Source organism: Nelusetta ayraudi, unplaced genomic scaffold, assembly GCF_046127955.1.
Source record: "Nelusetta ayraudi isolate G7.1 ecotype Tasmania unplaced genomic scaffold, CSIRO-AGI_Nayr_v1 ptg000048l, whole genome shotgun sequence".
Classification (NCBI taxonomy): Eukaryota; Metazoa; Chordata; class Actinopteri; order Tetraodontiformes; family Monacanthidae; genus Nelusetta; species Nelusetta ayraudi.
The window spans coordinates 16,004,876-16,023,054 of NW_027466098.1; the positions used below are offsets into that span (position 1 = coordinate 16,004,876).

Sequence of the window (18,179 nt, forward strand, 5' to 3'; positions counted from 1 at the left end):
TGTTCACGTGTCGATGAAATTGGAAAGAGCCGAAAATCTACAAGAGAAAGATTTGCTATGAATCGCGTTTCAGGTCACAGTCATCCTGTCAGCCGTTTTAAAGGCATTTATTTTTGTATTGGGAATGGAAAAAAATGCTTTTTGGATTTGTTTTTTTTGCTGCAGTACCTCAAGTGGCCACTGGAAAAACCCCGCCATATTGCCAGTCAGGTATCCAGTTCTTATAATGCATCCATGATCTGTCCACACAGGACTGCGGCACTAAGGAGCTTTGCAAAGACAAAGGCTGCAGCACACTGGAAGCTTGGCTTATATATTGGGTGGGGGGGAGGGGTGTGGGTGTGGGTGAATAAACCTGTGTTTGTGTTTTCTTGCCCTCCCCACCCCTACGACCCCCTCCCCCTCGACTCCTCCCTTACACAAGAGTAACCCCTCCATGTCCTTCATCACTTTGAAGTGGCTCAGGGAGAGACGCCGGCGTCGAGGGTGGAGAACGAAGGAGCATCATTAAAGAGAGACGCCACCTTCTCTGTGTGAAGGGAATGTGACAGCCAGGCCGGGTCCTGGCGAGGTGGGGGACGCTGGGGGATGGGGTGTGCTAAAAAAAAAAACTTTATTTTTATTTTTATTTATTTTTTTTTTTTTTAAAAAAGCAAGACAGCCGGGTAAAGTTCTGGCAGGAGATCAGCTCGGGGCCTCATGAGACTCAGTGTCACAACTCCTGATAGGACTTTGATTCCGAAACGCTCCCATAACGGGAGACTGACGCCGCTGTTGAATTTCAGGAATGTCTGATATTTTCATTTTTCTCTGTTTTTTTTTTCCAACATGTTTGGCGAGCTCACGTCCCACCGCTGCCCTCACATCCCCTCCTCCCCTCGTCACCCCATCTCTTGGGACTTTATCAGTGGCTGGCATGTGCAGCAGGGAGTCTGGTTGTGGATTGACACATCAGAATGTTTGAAGGTGGTTCCAAGGGCTTTTTTTTTTTTAGCCCTCCTCTTTTTTAAGGATGGTCTCTGCCGACTGTCGCCGTCTTACAGTTGGAACTGTTTGTGTTAAAAATGCGATAGAAACAGAAACCCCACCCCAACATCCCCAAACAGTCCACAGACAGGAATGGTAAAAATACACAAAGCAGCAGAAACACCACATCACTTCTCACCACACAGCAGCTGAATGCACAAGTCAGCACAAAATCCCACTGAGGCCAGCAGCGGAGAACACGGCAACGGCATCAACTAGTTCATTGGGTTTTTTTTTTCTTTCTTTTTTTTAAATGAGTCTTGTTTGTTTGGCTTGGAGAGCGGCCACGGCAGCACACAAGGCCAACGTAACCAAACAGAGAAGCTAATCAAGCCAATCATGTTTTACTGCCGCACGTCGCATTTATATTCACCTCACATTTTGCTTTTTTTTTTCTCCGCTCCTCGGGTCAAAAAATAAACCTTCGGCTGATGGCAGGTATTTTTTTTTTCTATTTCCTTCAAACAAAAATCAATCCTTCCTGTTGGCGCTGGAGGCTGGAGAAGTTGCCGGGCCGTCTGTTATCGGGGGCTCTTTCACTAATGGAGGCGCATCAGCTGTCGCAAATTGACTTGTTCAGATAATCACGCAGTGGGGGTGGGGCGGGGTTGGGGGGGTTGGGCGAGGGTCTCTACTGATCACATCTACTTGATTTTTTAAAAGGCACCACCACGGCCTCGGCGGTGCGGCGGGGAATTATCCACTCGCTCCAACCCCCGGATCAGCCGGAGACTAAATGCTCCAGTTGCAAACGCAGGCATAGCGAAGGTTGGAGGGGGAAAAAAAGACAAAAAAAAAATAGATTCTCACACTATTTCCCCCCACAAGCAAAGGAAAATAAAAAGATGCCTCCTTTAAAAAAAAAAAAAAACTGCATTTCCCCTCGGAGAGCAGCCTGGAAAAAAAGGGGACATAAAAACAAAAAAAAGGATTGCATATCCTTGGAAGGAATAAATACGAGGCGTTTTCCAATGAAATAAACGCTTCCAGGTAACATATTTAGTCACCGAGCACTGAGGAATAGCGCAAAATCCGTTCGGCGAGACAAGACGGTGTCAAATAAGAGCGGAGCAGACTGTTAAAATCCCCTCCAACATGTGAGATTATTTACTCTGTCTTGCGAAGAGATTTACATCAAGTCGGCGCGCATAATGAGGCTCTTCAGCAGCTGCTGAGGAAGCCGCCTGAAAACTGTGGAGCGCAGCGAGGTTTTAGTCGGCTGCGGCGCCTCGCATCTCAACAGAAGTGCGACCGTTTGGTCGGCAGACGACAGCGGCGGCGAAATAGACCTGACAGCTAAAGGCCGAATCAGACGAAAAAAAAAGCTCAGAGGGAGATTTGATCCTCTGTATTGATCCCTGCCACCTCTCCTGACTTTGCTGATACTTCAATTTGAGCTGAAACGGGGAAGAATTTCAAGGATTCGGGCCGAAACGATTACAGCGCGAGGATAAACGTGATTTCCATCCCGAGCTGAGACGGCGGGCCTGAAGGGAGGTTGACGCCAACACAGCCCAGCGAGGACAACCTCATGAAACATCGTCGCTCATAGAGCAGGCCCCCAGAGTCCAAGATGGCGGCCGTTTAAATTTCAATGAAGAATGGAGTCTGGCTCACCCGGCGCATACGCCGAAAAAGTTTTTGACTTCCGCATTAATGGGCCCATAGAGAGCATGCGTGGTAGTGTCACGTCCCATCATGCCTCTGAAACTAACACAATCTCTTTGGTTTGTTTCAGGTCACAGTCGTCACTTTTGCTTGGCTTTTGCTCCCATGGGATTTTTTGCTGCAGTACCTCGAGTGGCCACTGGGAGAATTGGTTCCGCCGCCATTTTGCCAGTGCGGTATCCAGTTCTTATGATACATCCATGGCGTAGAGTAGCGAACAAAGTGTTTTAGCCGAACAAAGCTAGACGGCACCTGAAGACAGACTGAAGGCAACTCTGACGCCTTCGCTGTGATTCTTGTCGTTGTAAATCTGCACATCTCAAAGCAAAAAAAGCCAATCTTAAGTCGTCCTCAAAATCCTACAAGCACAGGCGCAAACAATGTTGCTCATTCAGCGTATGTGAATGTGGGTAAACGTAAGAAAAGCTACCTTGTGCGTGCCGGGTATACAGTGCGATGGAGGCCACGGCGCAACTGTGTGAAAATGTCCTTGGCAGAACCAAAGAAAACACACACACTAGAAAAAAATCCAATCTAGTGTCCAAAAAGAAGAGTGACTTTTTTTCTGCATATATTCCGGGCTGACGGCGGGGCCTCAGGCGACCAATAGGGGAGAGAAAAAAACGTATTTTTATTTGCGTGCCGTGTCTCTCCCCGTCACGTTGAATCATGGTTTTACGATGCAGATAACATCGAAGAGCAAGCAGCGGCAAAAAGAAAAAAAGAGAGAAAAACATCAGCTTTGAAAAGGAGCCAACAACGTGGTGAAAGTTGTAAAGGGTCCTTCAGGAGCAGCTGAGTCACAAAACACACCCAAACAGGCGGAACGCAAGGTCGCGATGGGCGATGGGCCATGAGCCCGAGACATCAAGCGTCCACCCTGTCCCAATTTTTTGGTTTTGTCTTCGCCCGGCCGACGTGATTTATTAAGACCGTCAACAAGTGGGTGGTGCTAAACGGCCCCTACAGCTTATCATCCGTTCCCCGATTAGCACCATTAACCAGTGAAAACAGTTACTGCTGTGGAACAAAGCAGGGCCTTAAATTTTGTCCTCCAACAATGAGCGATCGCAGTTGACAAGACTTATTATAATAAATTGAATTGTATTTGTTGTGGGAAAGTGCCTGTTGCCGTGATGATAACGCGCATAGATCAATATAACTAACTGCTCAGGAATAAAGATGTTATTTCACTGGATTTTGTCATGACACACGAGCCTTGGCAGCATGAAACAGAGTTTTAATGTCGGCTGCACACAACGACATCGGATTGTGAAATCATTTCTTTCCACTGTGCATTTTGAATAGCAGGGAGCAGCAGGAACCTTCAAAAGTAGCACATTACTCATCTGAACCAAATTACTGGTCAGACGACAACTCACCACGACAGAAAGTCCCTTCTGTTACTTTTTTATTTTTTTAGTATTTTTCTCATCTAGCCAGAGCGCTAAAGCGCAAACCAATGGACGCATCCAAATTCCTTCATGCAAACAACACAGTCGAAGAGATTAACTCCGCTCAGAGTTCAGTTTCAGGATACTGTTTGAACAACGTTGCGCACGCAGAGAAAACTCCACTTAGTCACAGCCTCCCCGTAATTCACGTTCGGTCATGTCTCATTCGTCTATTGTGCGAAACCTAAGCCCTCGTGAGGAGACCGCGGCGGCCTGGAAAAAAAAAACACCCATCGGGAAACTTGGAGAGGGGCCTGAGAATATGGGACTCTGTGTGTGTGAGTGGTTGTTAGGGAGCAAATCGCTCGCCAAATAAAAGGCAAATCAGTCTCATCACGGAGCGGCGGCCCAAGCAAATGAAAGGAAGGGGGGAGCTACTTTTGCGCGGACAAAGAGGACATTGCGCGCAGTGTTTCAGGGGGAGGATTTGCTGGAGAGCTTGACAGCAAGAAACGAGCAAAGAAATGAGCTAAATGCTCAAAGAGATGGAGTTCGAGTGGCCAAGTGCCTCCATTAGTTCCTACAGCAAAAGTGAAGCTTAATCTCCTGTCAGCTCCCTTCAAGCGTGTCTCCCAGGACTTGGGAGCTCTGCGGCTCTCCCATCCATCACCTCGGCAGGGACCATAAGAGGAAGGACCCTCCCTCCCCCCTCAACACCCTCACGACCCGACCCCACCCCGCACACCCTCACCCCCATAAGATAAGAACGAGGTCCAACAATTCCACAGTGACACTGTGCGTTTGACTGTGTAGGAATTGCCAAGAGACGAAATGCAAGAAAGACCTCGGACAGGCAATTGCGGTATTCTTCAGGAAATGTGTCAAACTCCAGAGGGCAATTAAAGAGGCTTCAGGATTTGTTTCACGACCCATTTTGGGGGAAAAGAAATTAGGGTACAACTCTTCCCATCTCCTCCTCATTATTGACTGTCTGCACAGATCTATCTCTTGGACCACACAACCATAACTTTCCCTCAGACCAACCAACCCAGACCAGATCAATCAAGCTAAAGAGGGTCATTGACAAAAAAAAACACTCGCAGGTTTGGCTCTTCCGTCTCTTCAGGACATTTAGCAAACAGGCAGTCCCAGGAGAGGCCACAGACAGCGTCCTCAGAGACCCGCCCCATCTCAGCCACTGCCCCACTGGAACTGTGGCCCCCCCAGGGAGGCATTTTAGGACAATCAAACCGACTGGAAAACAGCTTTTACCCCGGAGCTGTCAACGGCAGTGAACGCTCAACAATTAACATTCCCGACACCCCGCTGGGCAACATACGATGACTGTGCAATACTCCAGCTGATCGATGGTGCAATATTCCAGTGCTTCTCCTCGTCTGTGTGTAAACACCCTGTGTGATTGTACTTGGCTTCTCCCCTTTATATGTTGCAGTTCTTGTCTTTTAAAACTTTACACCCTTAAAAGTCCAGTGTGTAAAATTTGGCTTGATTCATGATTTTGTATTGATAAAAGCTGTACATTGCGCCCATAAAGGCATTTATAAAAATGCACAATCCAAACAATAAAAGTCATTTGGTTTATTTAACCTTTGAACCGTTCTCATATAAATCTAATAATACTGGCAATGGTCTCTTCATTAGCTGCCGCCTTGCACTGTCAATTTTCAAGGAAGCCCGGTGTTTAAGCTCTGACGCATTGTCAGATAAGCTTCCTTCAAAATTTAACACACTGAACCTTTAACTGTGCTAAATCTGAGACTTAAAACAAAACAAACTAATTTCCTTGCACCTTGAACACGGACCGTGAAGACATTCTGATTCCAAGCCCTACCCTCGCACTTGGCGCACAAGGGCGGGCTGCCGTCAAGTTTTCCCACGGGTGTGAGTAACAAAACCCTCGCCACAGCGGCGCAGCATGTGGACGGCCCGCCGCCACTGCCGCGACTCGCACACAAACTGCTGTGTGCGTCTGAATATCTGGCACTTTGCCACACAATTAACCCTGACAAGTCAAAACAATAAAGCTGTCTATCAAAACGAAAACAGGAGATATTACCTCCACTTTGCAACTCCGCGGAGGCGAAACAAGCGCCGCCGCCGCTGGGAATGCTAGCAAGGAGGCTTCCCGGATATTAATAACCGCTGGAAGATTTTTTTTTTTTTTTTGCGCGGAACGGCTGTCAGAGCAGAACAACGGCCGTCCCCGGCACAATGATCTTAGCCTACACGTTGCCAGAGTCATTACAAAGATTATGATTCACAGCCACGCAAATTTTCCATCGCCGAATAACAGCGCGAGTTCACGGTTGACGCTTGCCCACCGCTCGCCATTCATCTCCCCAACGTTTAATCCAACTAAGATGAGGAATTAGAACTGGAAAATCTCCTTATCCCACCGCCGAGAGTGATATCTGCATGGGCTCATATGGCACCGGGACGGTAGCATGGAGCCGAGCCATAAACAACCACCTGGTCGCTAACTCAATTCACACCCAATTAAATATTAGTGCGGAAACACTGGAGGGGCCGGACGCTAATATAAGAAAGCAGGGGCACGAGCTGCCACCATTATTCACACATCCGTTCTTCTCAATGTTCTTTTTCCGACTGTGCTTGGCGAGCCGCTCAGAATATTTTTTGATTATGAATTTGGCACGCTGGGGTATTCTGTACAAGCCGCCATTATAACGACAAGCACAAATGGCCCGTCCTTAATGGATATCTGCGACAGGGGGTTTGCGACTGGCTGCATGTGTTAGGACCATTCCCACACTTGTTTGTGCTCGCTTAATGAGGGAAGGGTCTGGAACGCGTTGTATATCAATTAGGCCATCAAAAGACGCTGGGCATTTATGGCAACGGCCTTTGACCTCGGGGTGAAAGACCAGAATTCTTGTTTTTGCATGTCAAAAGGCCCGAGACCAAACAACAGCTGATGTAAAAGCGTTTCCACGCCCATTTCCTCGTGATGGTGTCCAAAGGCATGAATGAGTCACTCACTTTGACTTAAATAACGGCCCTAAAACTGACTGACTGGGAACAAAGCACATTCATATGACGTCTCGGACTAAGACCTCAAACGTGCCTCCCACTTTCTCCCCGACGAGACGTTTCCAGGACGCATTAGGGGCAATTTTTGAGACATTTTCCACTCCCCTTGATTGAACAGCTTCAAAAGATTTCCAGCGAGAATCCCAAGGGAACCGGTTAATCCTGATCTTCTCCACAAGCAAAGGGATCATCTCAATGTAAATCAGACAGGGGGCTTTTTGATCAAAGTCTTCAATCAGTGCGGAAACATGTGATGCCGTAAGAAGCCTCCCGGCGAAGAAGGTCAGCGTCTCGGCCGCTCCCAGGCATCCAGCGCGGACGGAGACAGACGGGGCCAGATGCCACTGAGTGTTTACGCAGAGAGGGTCTTTTTTCAAATGATCAGGCCAGATAAGGATCACGTAGGCAGGCTTCGCCAAAAGAAAAACATTGCATCCCAGGTAAACACATCCGTCAAAGAAAATGGGGATGACATCAGCTCCAGAAAAGTGACGCGACGTCTCTTGACCGCAGCTGACCCGCTGCAATCCCGTCTTAAAATAAGGGCACCAGACCGAATTTACTCAGCCACGGTGTAAACAAACCAGCAAACTTTCGGCTAAGCCCTAAAAAGCCCCCCTCTGGGGCATGGATTATTTGTTGTTGGCCTTTGTTTTTCGCTATCAGTGTGTCGTAACCAGAATACCCCCCCCCCCCCCCCCCCCCCCCAATCAAATGCATTTACATGCGTTTGTTAAGCATGCTAAACTGGGCCCAGCCCGCAAAGCCTAACGTCAACACGATCATGTCTAATTATCACCCCATTTATCTACCACACGTCCTTCACTTCACACCTCATCTGGCATCGCACACACACACACACACACACACACACACACACACTTTCCCTCTCCCTTCATGTGTGTATTAGCCTTATGTGCCAGGGCATTTTTTCTTTTTTTTTTTGGGGGGGGGGGTTTCAGAGCGAAGCTAAAAGACAAATGTCACCACATCCTGAGTCATTCTACCGCAGAGCCTACGACAGGCAGAGGCCATTTGGATTTCCAATCGCAGATTAAAAAGAAGGGAGGGGTAAAAAAAAAAAAAAAAAAAAAAATGAAGGATTTGGACACAATGACTTCTTAGAAATTTAATCCCTGACAATGTTCAGGCTCTGCCCGCAAACAATGGCTGAAAATAAACTGGCCACAGGTTTTTCAATTATCATGCAGTAACACTCTTTGGCCCCCGAGTTGCAATTAAAATGAGATATTGGGAAGAGGAGAGGCGTGAGGGGGGGGGGGAGAAAAAAAACTTGGGGAACATGATGCAGGGCCCTGCACACGATTCGCGTCTATATCGCCATCTACCTGCTGCAGGGGTAAAGTCAGTCAGATAGTCTGTGTGTATGTGTGCAGCCCAGTGAGTGTTGTGCAGCCGTTTGTGTTGAGGTTCGGATGCAACTGCTGCAAATGCAAGATTTATTTTACAAATTTGAATCAGACGTCAATTTGCACACATTTTGCACGCATTCGAGTCCGCCCCGGTGCAAAACAAACACCTCCAAAGTGTGCGTGATCGCATAGGAAGGGTTTGGGGGGGGGGGGGTCTTACCTTGGACATGCAGCGCGGCCAGCAGTATCCATATCCCCGCAAACATCCCCATGGCTGCTCCTGCTATCCGGAATCTGCGGTGGGGGGGGGGGGGGTCGATAACCTGGGAGTGGGATGAAAGAGGACTCACAGGCAGCGACGGCCAACAACACCAAGCATGTAACTTCTGCAAATCCTCCTCGGCTAGAGAGGTGGTGGGAGGTGAGGGGTCCCCGGTTGAGTCCTCCTCCCTTGTTCTAGCTCGGCTAGTTGGGGGACTTTAGCGAAAAGTGGAGACAGGGCGCTGCTGGTGCTGCTCCTGCTGCTGCTAGTCCTCCTCCGCTGCAGCAGCAAAGCATCCACACACACACACAAAAAAAATGCGTGCAGAGTTTTTATGTGCTTGCTGCGAGTCTCCCCGGGAAGAAAACAAATGAGATCCGCTCGCCGCTGCAACACAAAACGCCCGTCGGCCGCGGCAGCTTCTTCTTCTTCTTCTTCTTCTCCTTCTTCTTCTTCGCTTCAACTAAGGCGCACTGAGGTGCAAAGGAGCCGGTTGCTTGTATATCGAAGCAGCTGCTGTTGAGTTTCAACCACCCAGCCGTCTTTGTTGCTCCATCCACCGCAGCGGCTGCAGGGACTTCTCTGGGTAAAAGTGGGCGGGAGGTCCACGATCGATGCCGCTGCTGCTGCTGCTGCTGCCGCTGGGAACTTTCCAACACTTGGGAGAGTTTCCTTGCCGGGGGAAAGGGTGGCCTTCACGCCTCTCCTTCTCCTCCTTCTTCCTCCCCTGCCGCCGCTGGAAGTGACTCGGCACCTATCGGATAATCTGCCTGCTTTACTTCCAGCTCCTCGTGAGCGGGCGAGCGAGCCTTCTCTCTTCTCTCTCTTTTCTCTCTCTCTCCCTCCTGTGTCGCCGCCTTCTCCCAGCGACCCCCTTCCGAAGTTGTTGGGAAGTGTGGTTGGAGGGATGGGACGCGACCACCCTCCTTCTCCTCTTCCGAGAGGTACACACGCACGCGCACGCACACGCTCGCTCAAGCGCTTGCTTCTTCCCCCTGCTTCGTTTGGACAAACGGACACGGCACCGTCCCGCCGATCCACAGCCGCCGATAGAGGGTTTCAGACTGAGGCTGGCTGGAGCTCCGCGAGAGAGAGAGAGAGAGAGAGAGAGAGAGAGAGAGAGAGAGAGAGAGAGAGAGAGAGAGAGAGAGAGCGAGAGCGGGATCAGTGACGTCACGCGCAAAGGGGGAGGAGCCCAGGGAGTGCTCGGGGAAAAAAGCGGACGCATCCCTCGGAAGAAGGAGGAGGAGGAGGGTGAAATAGGAAGTACACCGGTGCACCAGCTCCCCCCTCCCCAACAGGAAGTGACTGAAACTTAACTCACAGGTCCTGGGGGGGGGGCGCGAGTAGGTGGAGCCTTGGACCATGAGTCATCTGGCGCAGAAGGCGGAAGATAAACACATTTTCCATTAGTATAATGTGAAAGACGATTATTTGTAGACGAGAACGTAAGGAATATATCTTTTTTTCTTTTTTCTTTTTTCTTTTTTTGAAATATTATTATTCGCTATACTACTCTACACATTTTTCATCTGCCAATACTTTCTTAAAAAGTTTGAAGTCAGCCCCGAACAAATTTGTTAAACATGAGAAAAATAAATTTCTCTGTAAGTATAACACTTTCTTTCCTGATTAGTAACTCATCCTGAAGTTTTTCTTCTTAAATATCCTTTTCACCAATGAATAAATAAAGAAATAAGGAGATGGTTTGTGGGGGGTGGATAAGTAGTGTCAGAAAAGGAATCGCTGTTGTGACAACATTGTAAACCTCTTATTTATTTGTTTGTCTATTTAAAGTTTTGTGCAAAACACATGCCAAGATAGTTCAAAAGCAAATGTAAGACGACAGCGAGCTAGCTCAGTCTTTCAGGTACAACAGCTGCTGCTCACAGTATGTGTACACGCATGAATTTAAAGGTCACACTATATGCAGAACGCACTCAATAATAACACCGTGATGCGTCTGTGGCCTGTCAGTGAGAAAAATCACACAGCCATAGCATCTGGGCTTTGACTGGAGCCCATACCGAAAAAAATTAATATATGAAAATGTGTACGATATGGACCCTATAAGGACTTTTTTCTGTTGTAAATTCTGAGGCTCACTTGATTCAGCCGGTGGAAGATATGAACGCTATTTTCAGGGGGATCGATGGGTCTGAGAGGCAGGATGAGAATGGATGTGGGGAGAGGTCTGGTGTCAGAGAGAGAATCGCAGCCCATGCTGATATTTTGGAGGCCTCAATAAATTGATTTCCTTTTATTCTGGTCAGTTTAGACCACACAGACGTACTAAAATCGGCCTAAAGATCAAATCTGTTTAAAATACATTCTTCCTGTCTTTAAGATCTGCATGTTCTTCAATTGGCACCACAGCTTTTTTTTTTTTACCATTCCTACTCTCTAACAATAAACAACTACAGGGCATACAAATACATGGTAAATTTATGTAAAATAATGCAAATTCCAAACAAACCTTATACAACCTTTCCGACTGGTCTGTCAGAAAGTCTCACTATTTTAAACTCAAAGCTGAGGCTTTACATCAGTGGTTCTCAAACTTTCTCTGGCTAGAAGCCCCAAATTTGACGTGGCTGTGTCTTGAGGGATCCCGATGAACCTGCAAGTGGCCCCATGTCTCTAGGACAAAGTTGACTTTTGACCCCACAGACTTGCATGGGATTAGGGCAGTGGTTCTCAAACTTTCTCTCTGTCATGCTCCCATCTCCTCACAAAGTGCAGAGAATAGCAGCGCTTTCGGGGGTCTTGTTTTGATGAAATTGACCACATCAACATCAGTCATGCGAAAACATCACATTTTCTACCTGCCACATGGGATGACGTTGAGCGTTACGTGCGCTAAGTCATAATATTGCGCCAGTTGCGGCGTAGATCAGGTACTGATGCAAAGGTGTTTGAAAGCAACACAACAAATGGTTTCGTATTTCACTGGATGGAATGTGTCTTTTACTTTAAGCCAAAATCTACAGTACATTCCTACAAAATGTGTATTTTCCCATGCTAGCTGGTAAAGGATGCGACCCATCTTGCTTTTTTTTTTAGCCTAGTTTAGTTTAGTTTACTGTCAGTTGGTGTGACGAGGTCGAGTGTTCACTGTAATGACACTTTTTTATTAAATTGTTAGTGCAAAGTTAATACAAAGAGCATCTGAGACAGTATTTATTGCTCCCCATCTTATGAGGAATCCCACTGGTAGCTCCCGCTGTTGCAAAGGCCCAAACCCAAATCTCACCAATTAAGACAAGCCTGGGCGATGACAGCTGAAATCTTTATTTGACTTAATTTGCCTGTTTTGACGATAGCCAGCAGCCGCTGCCTGCTCACTGCTTAACCCTTATCTCCAGAGGCGAGCCAGTGGAACGTGGGGGATGGATGTGATAACACTTCCCTCTTGTGGACGCCACTTCTTCTGATAATTACAACAGGCGGCGGGGAGCGCGCTCAACGTCTCGAACTGGATTGGTCTGCGGCTTGGCAAGCACGCATCTCTCTCGCACTCTGAGCGCGGTGGAGATATCCACTCAAACAACACGAGGAACCGGCCCCCGTGTGACAAAAACACAACTTGGCAAATGGCTGATGGGAGACGCCGGCGACTTGAATCAAAGCTGCGCGGTGGCAAAAAAAACTCCCACTATCTCCTCTCTGTTTCTGAATGAAGGATGTGCAGCGAACAAACATGAGAGCAATCCCTTTAAACGGCGCAAAGCCAGACTTGGGTATTCTGGGAGCACGCAGATAAGCTCCAGACTTGACATGTTGTTTTGTCACATACAAAGCGGCAAAGAGAGACAAGAGGGTTGCCGCTTGAAATGCAGCGCACTTGTTTCGTAGTAATGGTTTAAAAAAAACAAAAAAAAAACTGTGATGTCGATAGATGCACTCTGCAGCCAGAATGTATTACAGATTGATTGTCTGCCTGCTCACGCAAAAGAAAATGCATTTCTTGGGTAAAGAGACCTATGTGCACTACAAATTAACGCTTATCATAAACATTTGGAGATTTATGGCTTTGTTCTATTATCTTTTAAAGGTCAGTGCAGCGCTTTTGCATGTGAAAAGAGATGGGGTTTTATTTTTTGGTTTGTCAAATAAAGTAAAGAAAGAAGCACAAGCTCCTCCCCTTCTTCGAATATTCCCGTGACTGTATGGCGCATTTACGATACAAGTTTTCAAAGCAAAGTTCTGTGTTTCCCCTAATAATTGCTGCAATCACGCATAATATCCACTGTTTGCATCGCGGCTTTGCTATATTTGACTCTGATGGCCACTTCATGGAGCGACCAAGGCTGTGATTGATTCATTCACAGATGAGGGCTGAAGAGATTTGATTGTCTGTGCCAAAGCTCAAGGCTCTGGCACTGTGGAGATCCAGGGACTCTTCTGCATAATGAATACATCGAGATCCATAAAAAAAAATGGAGAAACAAGCTAAACCACAGGGAGAACCTGTGTAAAGCAAGCAGTTAAGTTGATATTTCTTCTACTAGTTAATAGGCCAATTGGGTATCACGCAGTGAGGAATTACCAGCAGAGTCTAAAAAACATCTTGCTAATGAGATGAGTATTGGTTGAATTTTAAAAGCAATGAAAACACTCATTTGGACCTCCTATAGATTATGCAACTATTTTCTTCCGCAAATGCAGCAGCATATAAAACAGGATTGAGTTGGCTGCCTCCACATGGTGCACAGTGGTTGCTATGTAACAAAGACACATGCTAGCATTTAATTTCAGGTTCATCACAGGCTAGCAGGCTATTAGTTTCCTTTGCTGTCTGCATGGCTTTTATCGCTAATGGTTAGAAATGCTGGGACTCTGACTTTATATACCTGCCCTGTCCATTAGGCAGCAGCTGCTTTGTTTGAGCTGCCCGTCTCCCTTAAGGTCCTCTTTAAAAGAAGCTAATGCGGTTTCCTCCACTTGTAAACAGTCGTCACCTGGAAACGCTGATTGATAATCCCATAATGACATTTATCACATGACTCACCAAACACACGTTGCCGTAGTCTTGCACTTTTGAGGACGAAAGAAGAATTTAGTAAACTTTGGCAGCGCGCTGATGAGGGAAAGCACTGTCCAGGTTTTCATTCGTCCAGAGTTGCATGAAATCTGCACTGGGCTCGACCCAAGTTTTTCCTCCCCGGAGAGCCGACAGCTCGTTTCATCCAAAAAAAAAACCCAGAATAAATCAAAACTGAGAGGCTGAAAGGAGAGAAAAAAATATATTGCAAAAAAAGTGAAATGCTCTAAAGAAACCCATGACACACAGACGCTTTCTCTGCATGCTTGTTTGGTGCAAAATCTGGCCTTCGATTTTTAAATTGCAGATCGCGTAGCATGCAGACGCCTTGATGCTCGAATAGGGAGCAGGCTGCCGCTCTTGGTGCGGCACTCAACATCTGGAAACAACAAACAGTCCTGCCAGGCAGCTGATTACTTCTTCCCCTCAACGTTCGAGGCGCGGCAATTATATTGCCCCGAAATAATTACTGACCATTTAACAGTAATGACAGCAGTGTGGACAGCAACAGTGTCTTCTAACAGGCTATCCCCCACAGCTAGGCCTTCATGCATTTGTATGAGGCAGCCCATGCTCTATCATGTATCACTGTAATGTTCTCAGCAGTTGACGACGACCCGGGGAGAAGTTTGCTTTGCACGTACAGAAGTTTCCAGAGCCGAATCAGGAATAATGTCCAACAGAATAGCTGTAGCAAGCCAACTGATGTGCCATGTTTGCCACAGCAGCAGGTCTGATCCCCTTCTGAGGAAAGAAAGTGGTTTTAATCAGCCCCTCGTCTTTCACATTGAGCTGCCCTTCTTTCCCCAAGACATCCAATCGTCAGAACAGAAGCTGCATCTTTGGCTGACGGGAGCAGAAATTACTCCAGGCCGCCATTTGTGGAAGGAACGTACGCCGGAGAGCGTGCGTGCCTGTGCACAGATTGACATTTATCAAATTTGAATGTGAGCACAGGGCGCAAGTGGACCTCACGCCAGATCGCAGTGCGGGTTGAAAAATCGGCACCCAAGAAGGAGCAATATTAGATCATATTTGAGCAAGATCTGGAAAACTAAATAGTGAAATGGTTGTGTTAGATTTTGGCATGGAAAAGGCTTTTCACAACCCATAATGTCCCTTCAGAGCCATGTGGCTCCCGAGGTCTGGCAGCATGGACTTTGATTTAAATTGTGTGCGTGCGTTTGTGTTATGAAAGAGTGTTTCCCTGCTAATATTAATTGTTATTATTAACGAGGCCATTTTCAGTTATTGTGCGTGACCCTGTGTGACACTGCTGGACCGAAGGCCGAAAATTTTAAGAGTAGTCGTCCCTGTTTGACAAAGAGACAAGAGAGACCGCCATAAGTCATAATTCTGGCTTCGGTGAGGGGGCTTATGGTTCGGAAAGTTGTCATTGCACTTGGCTTTGTGTTGGAAAATATTGACATCTGGCTCACACGCTGCCAATTCCACCTCGGTCGAGGCAGAACAGATGTGCCTCGGATCTGTTCTGCTCACCTCCTCTGCTGGAGTCAGTAGGCGCCGCTGCCTTTAAAAGGTGTGAACAGCTTTAATATACCCATGTGAATAACTGTAATTATACTATAACTTAAGATGTTAAGTGTATGTCCTGCATAACCAACACATTGCAAGATATTCATAATTCTAATTACGCTCACAGCGGGATGTTTTTCGAGAAATCTCTCCACTGCTGCATCGATTTTCATCCATCAGGCCAACATGGAGCCCGGTTTTATTCTCTTCCTCTGCGCTGTAATACGCACCTCCGTCAGTCCATTTTGTAACACTGCTTCTGCTGCACTGAGGTGCTGGAGTCGAGCCCCAGCCGCCGGGGTAACACCCTGGACAAGTCACCGGTGTATCGCGGGGTCACAGTGAGAGACAAACAGCCGTCCACACATTTGGACTCACACCTTGGGAGAGCATGTAAACAGCACGTCGAAAGGACCCCGGGCCTGCAGTCCGACCTTGTTGCTTCGAGGTGGCAGAGCTAACCACTGCAGCGTCATGTCGCCCCCTATTATGCACCATCCAGTCGTAAAAGTCTGGAGGCAATAAGCCTTGCAAAAGAAGAGATACTCAGGCTGTTAGTTTACTCCGTTGCTTGCAGATGATTCAGTTGTCCATTTTTCACAAACCACACAAGGACTCTGCCCAAAGATTATTTTTTTCAGCTGGTTTACACTGGGGTTTTTTTTTTGGCAAAGACATCCGGCCACTGGACATCTGCGCTCCTCTCACCTTTGTTGCCTTTGCGCTGGACAAATTAGAGAAAACAAAAGTACAATCCTGACTACTAGTTCATTAATTCATTGAGGTGTATTGTCTGATAGACAGGTAATTATAACTCAAAGATGTGAGACTTTGGCAGGAGCAAATAGGTGAAGCCCAACATCTGGACGGTGGACTCTGGACCATCTGTCCTTTGAAATGTGCTCCGTAGGTCACACACTTTTTGTTGCTTAATTAAATCGGCTGAATTGTCCCTAATAGTGTAAATAATTCAGTAATAGAGTGAAATAAATTAAATTAAACCTGACCTTTAACAGGGCTTTAGGTGTTTGCTAATGAGTTTTCTTTTTTGTGTGTGTGGAGGGGCTGAATGTACAAAATGACATTTTTTAAGGCAACGTTGCCTTTATTGACGGACAACTGTGTCTTTTCTCATCCAACGCTTCAGACTTCAGGATATTTTGACATAAAGTAATTCACAACACACACACACACACACACACACACACACACACACACACACACACACACACACACACATATGCATACAGAAACAGAAGCTGATTCAGTCAACTAAATATAACGAAAATGTATTCTAAAATCTTTTAAAAATGTGGTGGAATCATTATGTACTCCATAACCGAGAAATATTTCTGAAGAAGTAAACCATCCTCCAAATCAGTGTCCATCAGTTACTCTAATTGCTGTTTTACAGTATTTCACAAGAACGACAGCATGGTGAGTGTCACGGTAACTGATGCATGCGGCAAAAACAAATCATGTATTTTGTAGGGCAGATATCCAAAGAGGCGCTCAGTAATGAGAATAAATTCTGCAACAGTGCGTCCTTTGTCAAAAGAATAGAAACAGATTTTGTAATAAAGGCGAAAATATCACCTAATCATAACAAAAGACCTTATTACTGGGAGAAAAATCACGGGTGTTTTTCTCTGCCAAGAATGCAATAGTTCATCTGGAGTTCACAAATGTTTCAGTGTAAAAACAAACCAAAAAGAAAAAAAAAGAGTCACACATATTTCAAAAAGTGAGTAATGGCCACAGCCTTTTATTTGTGGACGCTAATGTGCGAGAGACAAAGAGAGATGACTCCGCGAATGCGTGCGCCGTAAACTGTGTGAGCGAACTGAGAAAATGGGACATTTTGTGAAAATGCTCGTGCGTTTCAAACAGAAGGAGGAAATCAATCTCCAATAATGTAGCCGGAGTCGCATTCCTTTACCAGCCCATTACAGGAGACAAGTAAAGTAGGTGGCTGACAAATGAGCGAACAAGAGCCGTCAGTGTTCCGCGCTGGCACACGGTCCAGTTTGCAGGGACACAGCTGACCCCTGTCTGCAGCAACACGAGCGCTGAGCAAGTAGCATTAGCGCCCTGTGCTAGTAAAAGAATGAAGTATTGTGGCAAAAAAAAAAAAAAGCTGCCGCAGCGCATTACGTTGATTGACTCGTTAATGCGGCTAAGAGAGTTGGGGTCATTCCGAGAACAAATGTAGGAGATGTTTGGAGATATCTGGCCAAGACTTAGCAAGAGAGAAGGTTAAGAACAAATCAATAAAATATCTTCTGGTGATTCTGCCAGATTTGCTGACACTGTCAGGGCAGGTTGTGTAACCTTTCAGACGTCCACAGGTGGCGCTGACAGCGTCCCGGCTCTTTGAATATCTGGTGGTGTGCTGAGAACTCGCACGTGGTGAAAACAGTGAACTAACCGGTGCACTAACCAAGGACATTTCTGCTATTTTAAAGCTGTCAGAAAAGAATCACTCTATATTATTTTGGACTCTGATTCTGGCTTAGATTTTATCGGACTTCCTTAACTGAAATACAGTTAAGAGAGTCTCAAAAATCGACAGCTTTTTGGTTTTTCAAACAAGACTTACCTACGGACTCGCAGAGCGCTTTGTATTTTTTTTTTATCTGATTTTCACTGAATGCTTTACACATGTGCACATCAAACAGACATTCTGCTACGTTGAGAGCATTGAGAGCTGCAACGACATTTCCTCAGTGGTGAAAGAGCAAAGACTCGCACGGGAGGCTTTTCTCTCCTGCTGACTGACCTTAGCAGGAGATGAGTTTAACACT

General features: G+C 46.6%; 1 protein-coding gene across 4 annotated transcripts in view; it reads right to left on the bottom strand.

The window, feature by feature from the left end:
* nectin1b (nectin cell adhesion molecule 1b) overlaps window positions 1–9,882 on the bottom strand; it is a 150,369-nt gene extending 140,487 nt beyond the window's left edge. The window contains exon 1 of one of the 4 annotated variants that reach the window (XM_076036694.1): window positions 8,754–9,882. In XM_076036694.1, the coding sequence (XP_075892809.1) occupies window positions 8,754–8,805 (52 nt within the window). In that variant the 5' untranslated portion in view covers window positions 8,806–9,882. The remainder of the gene's footprint in view (window positions 1–8,753) is intronic. The other 3 variants (XM_076036696.1, XM_076036697.1, XM_076036695.1) reach the window with 3 other exon arrangements.
* Between the last annotated feature and the right edge of the window lie 8,297 nt (window positions 9,883–18,179).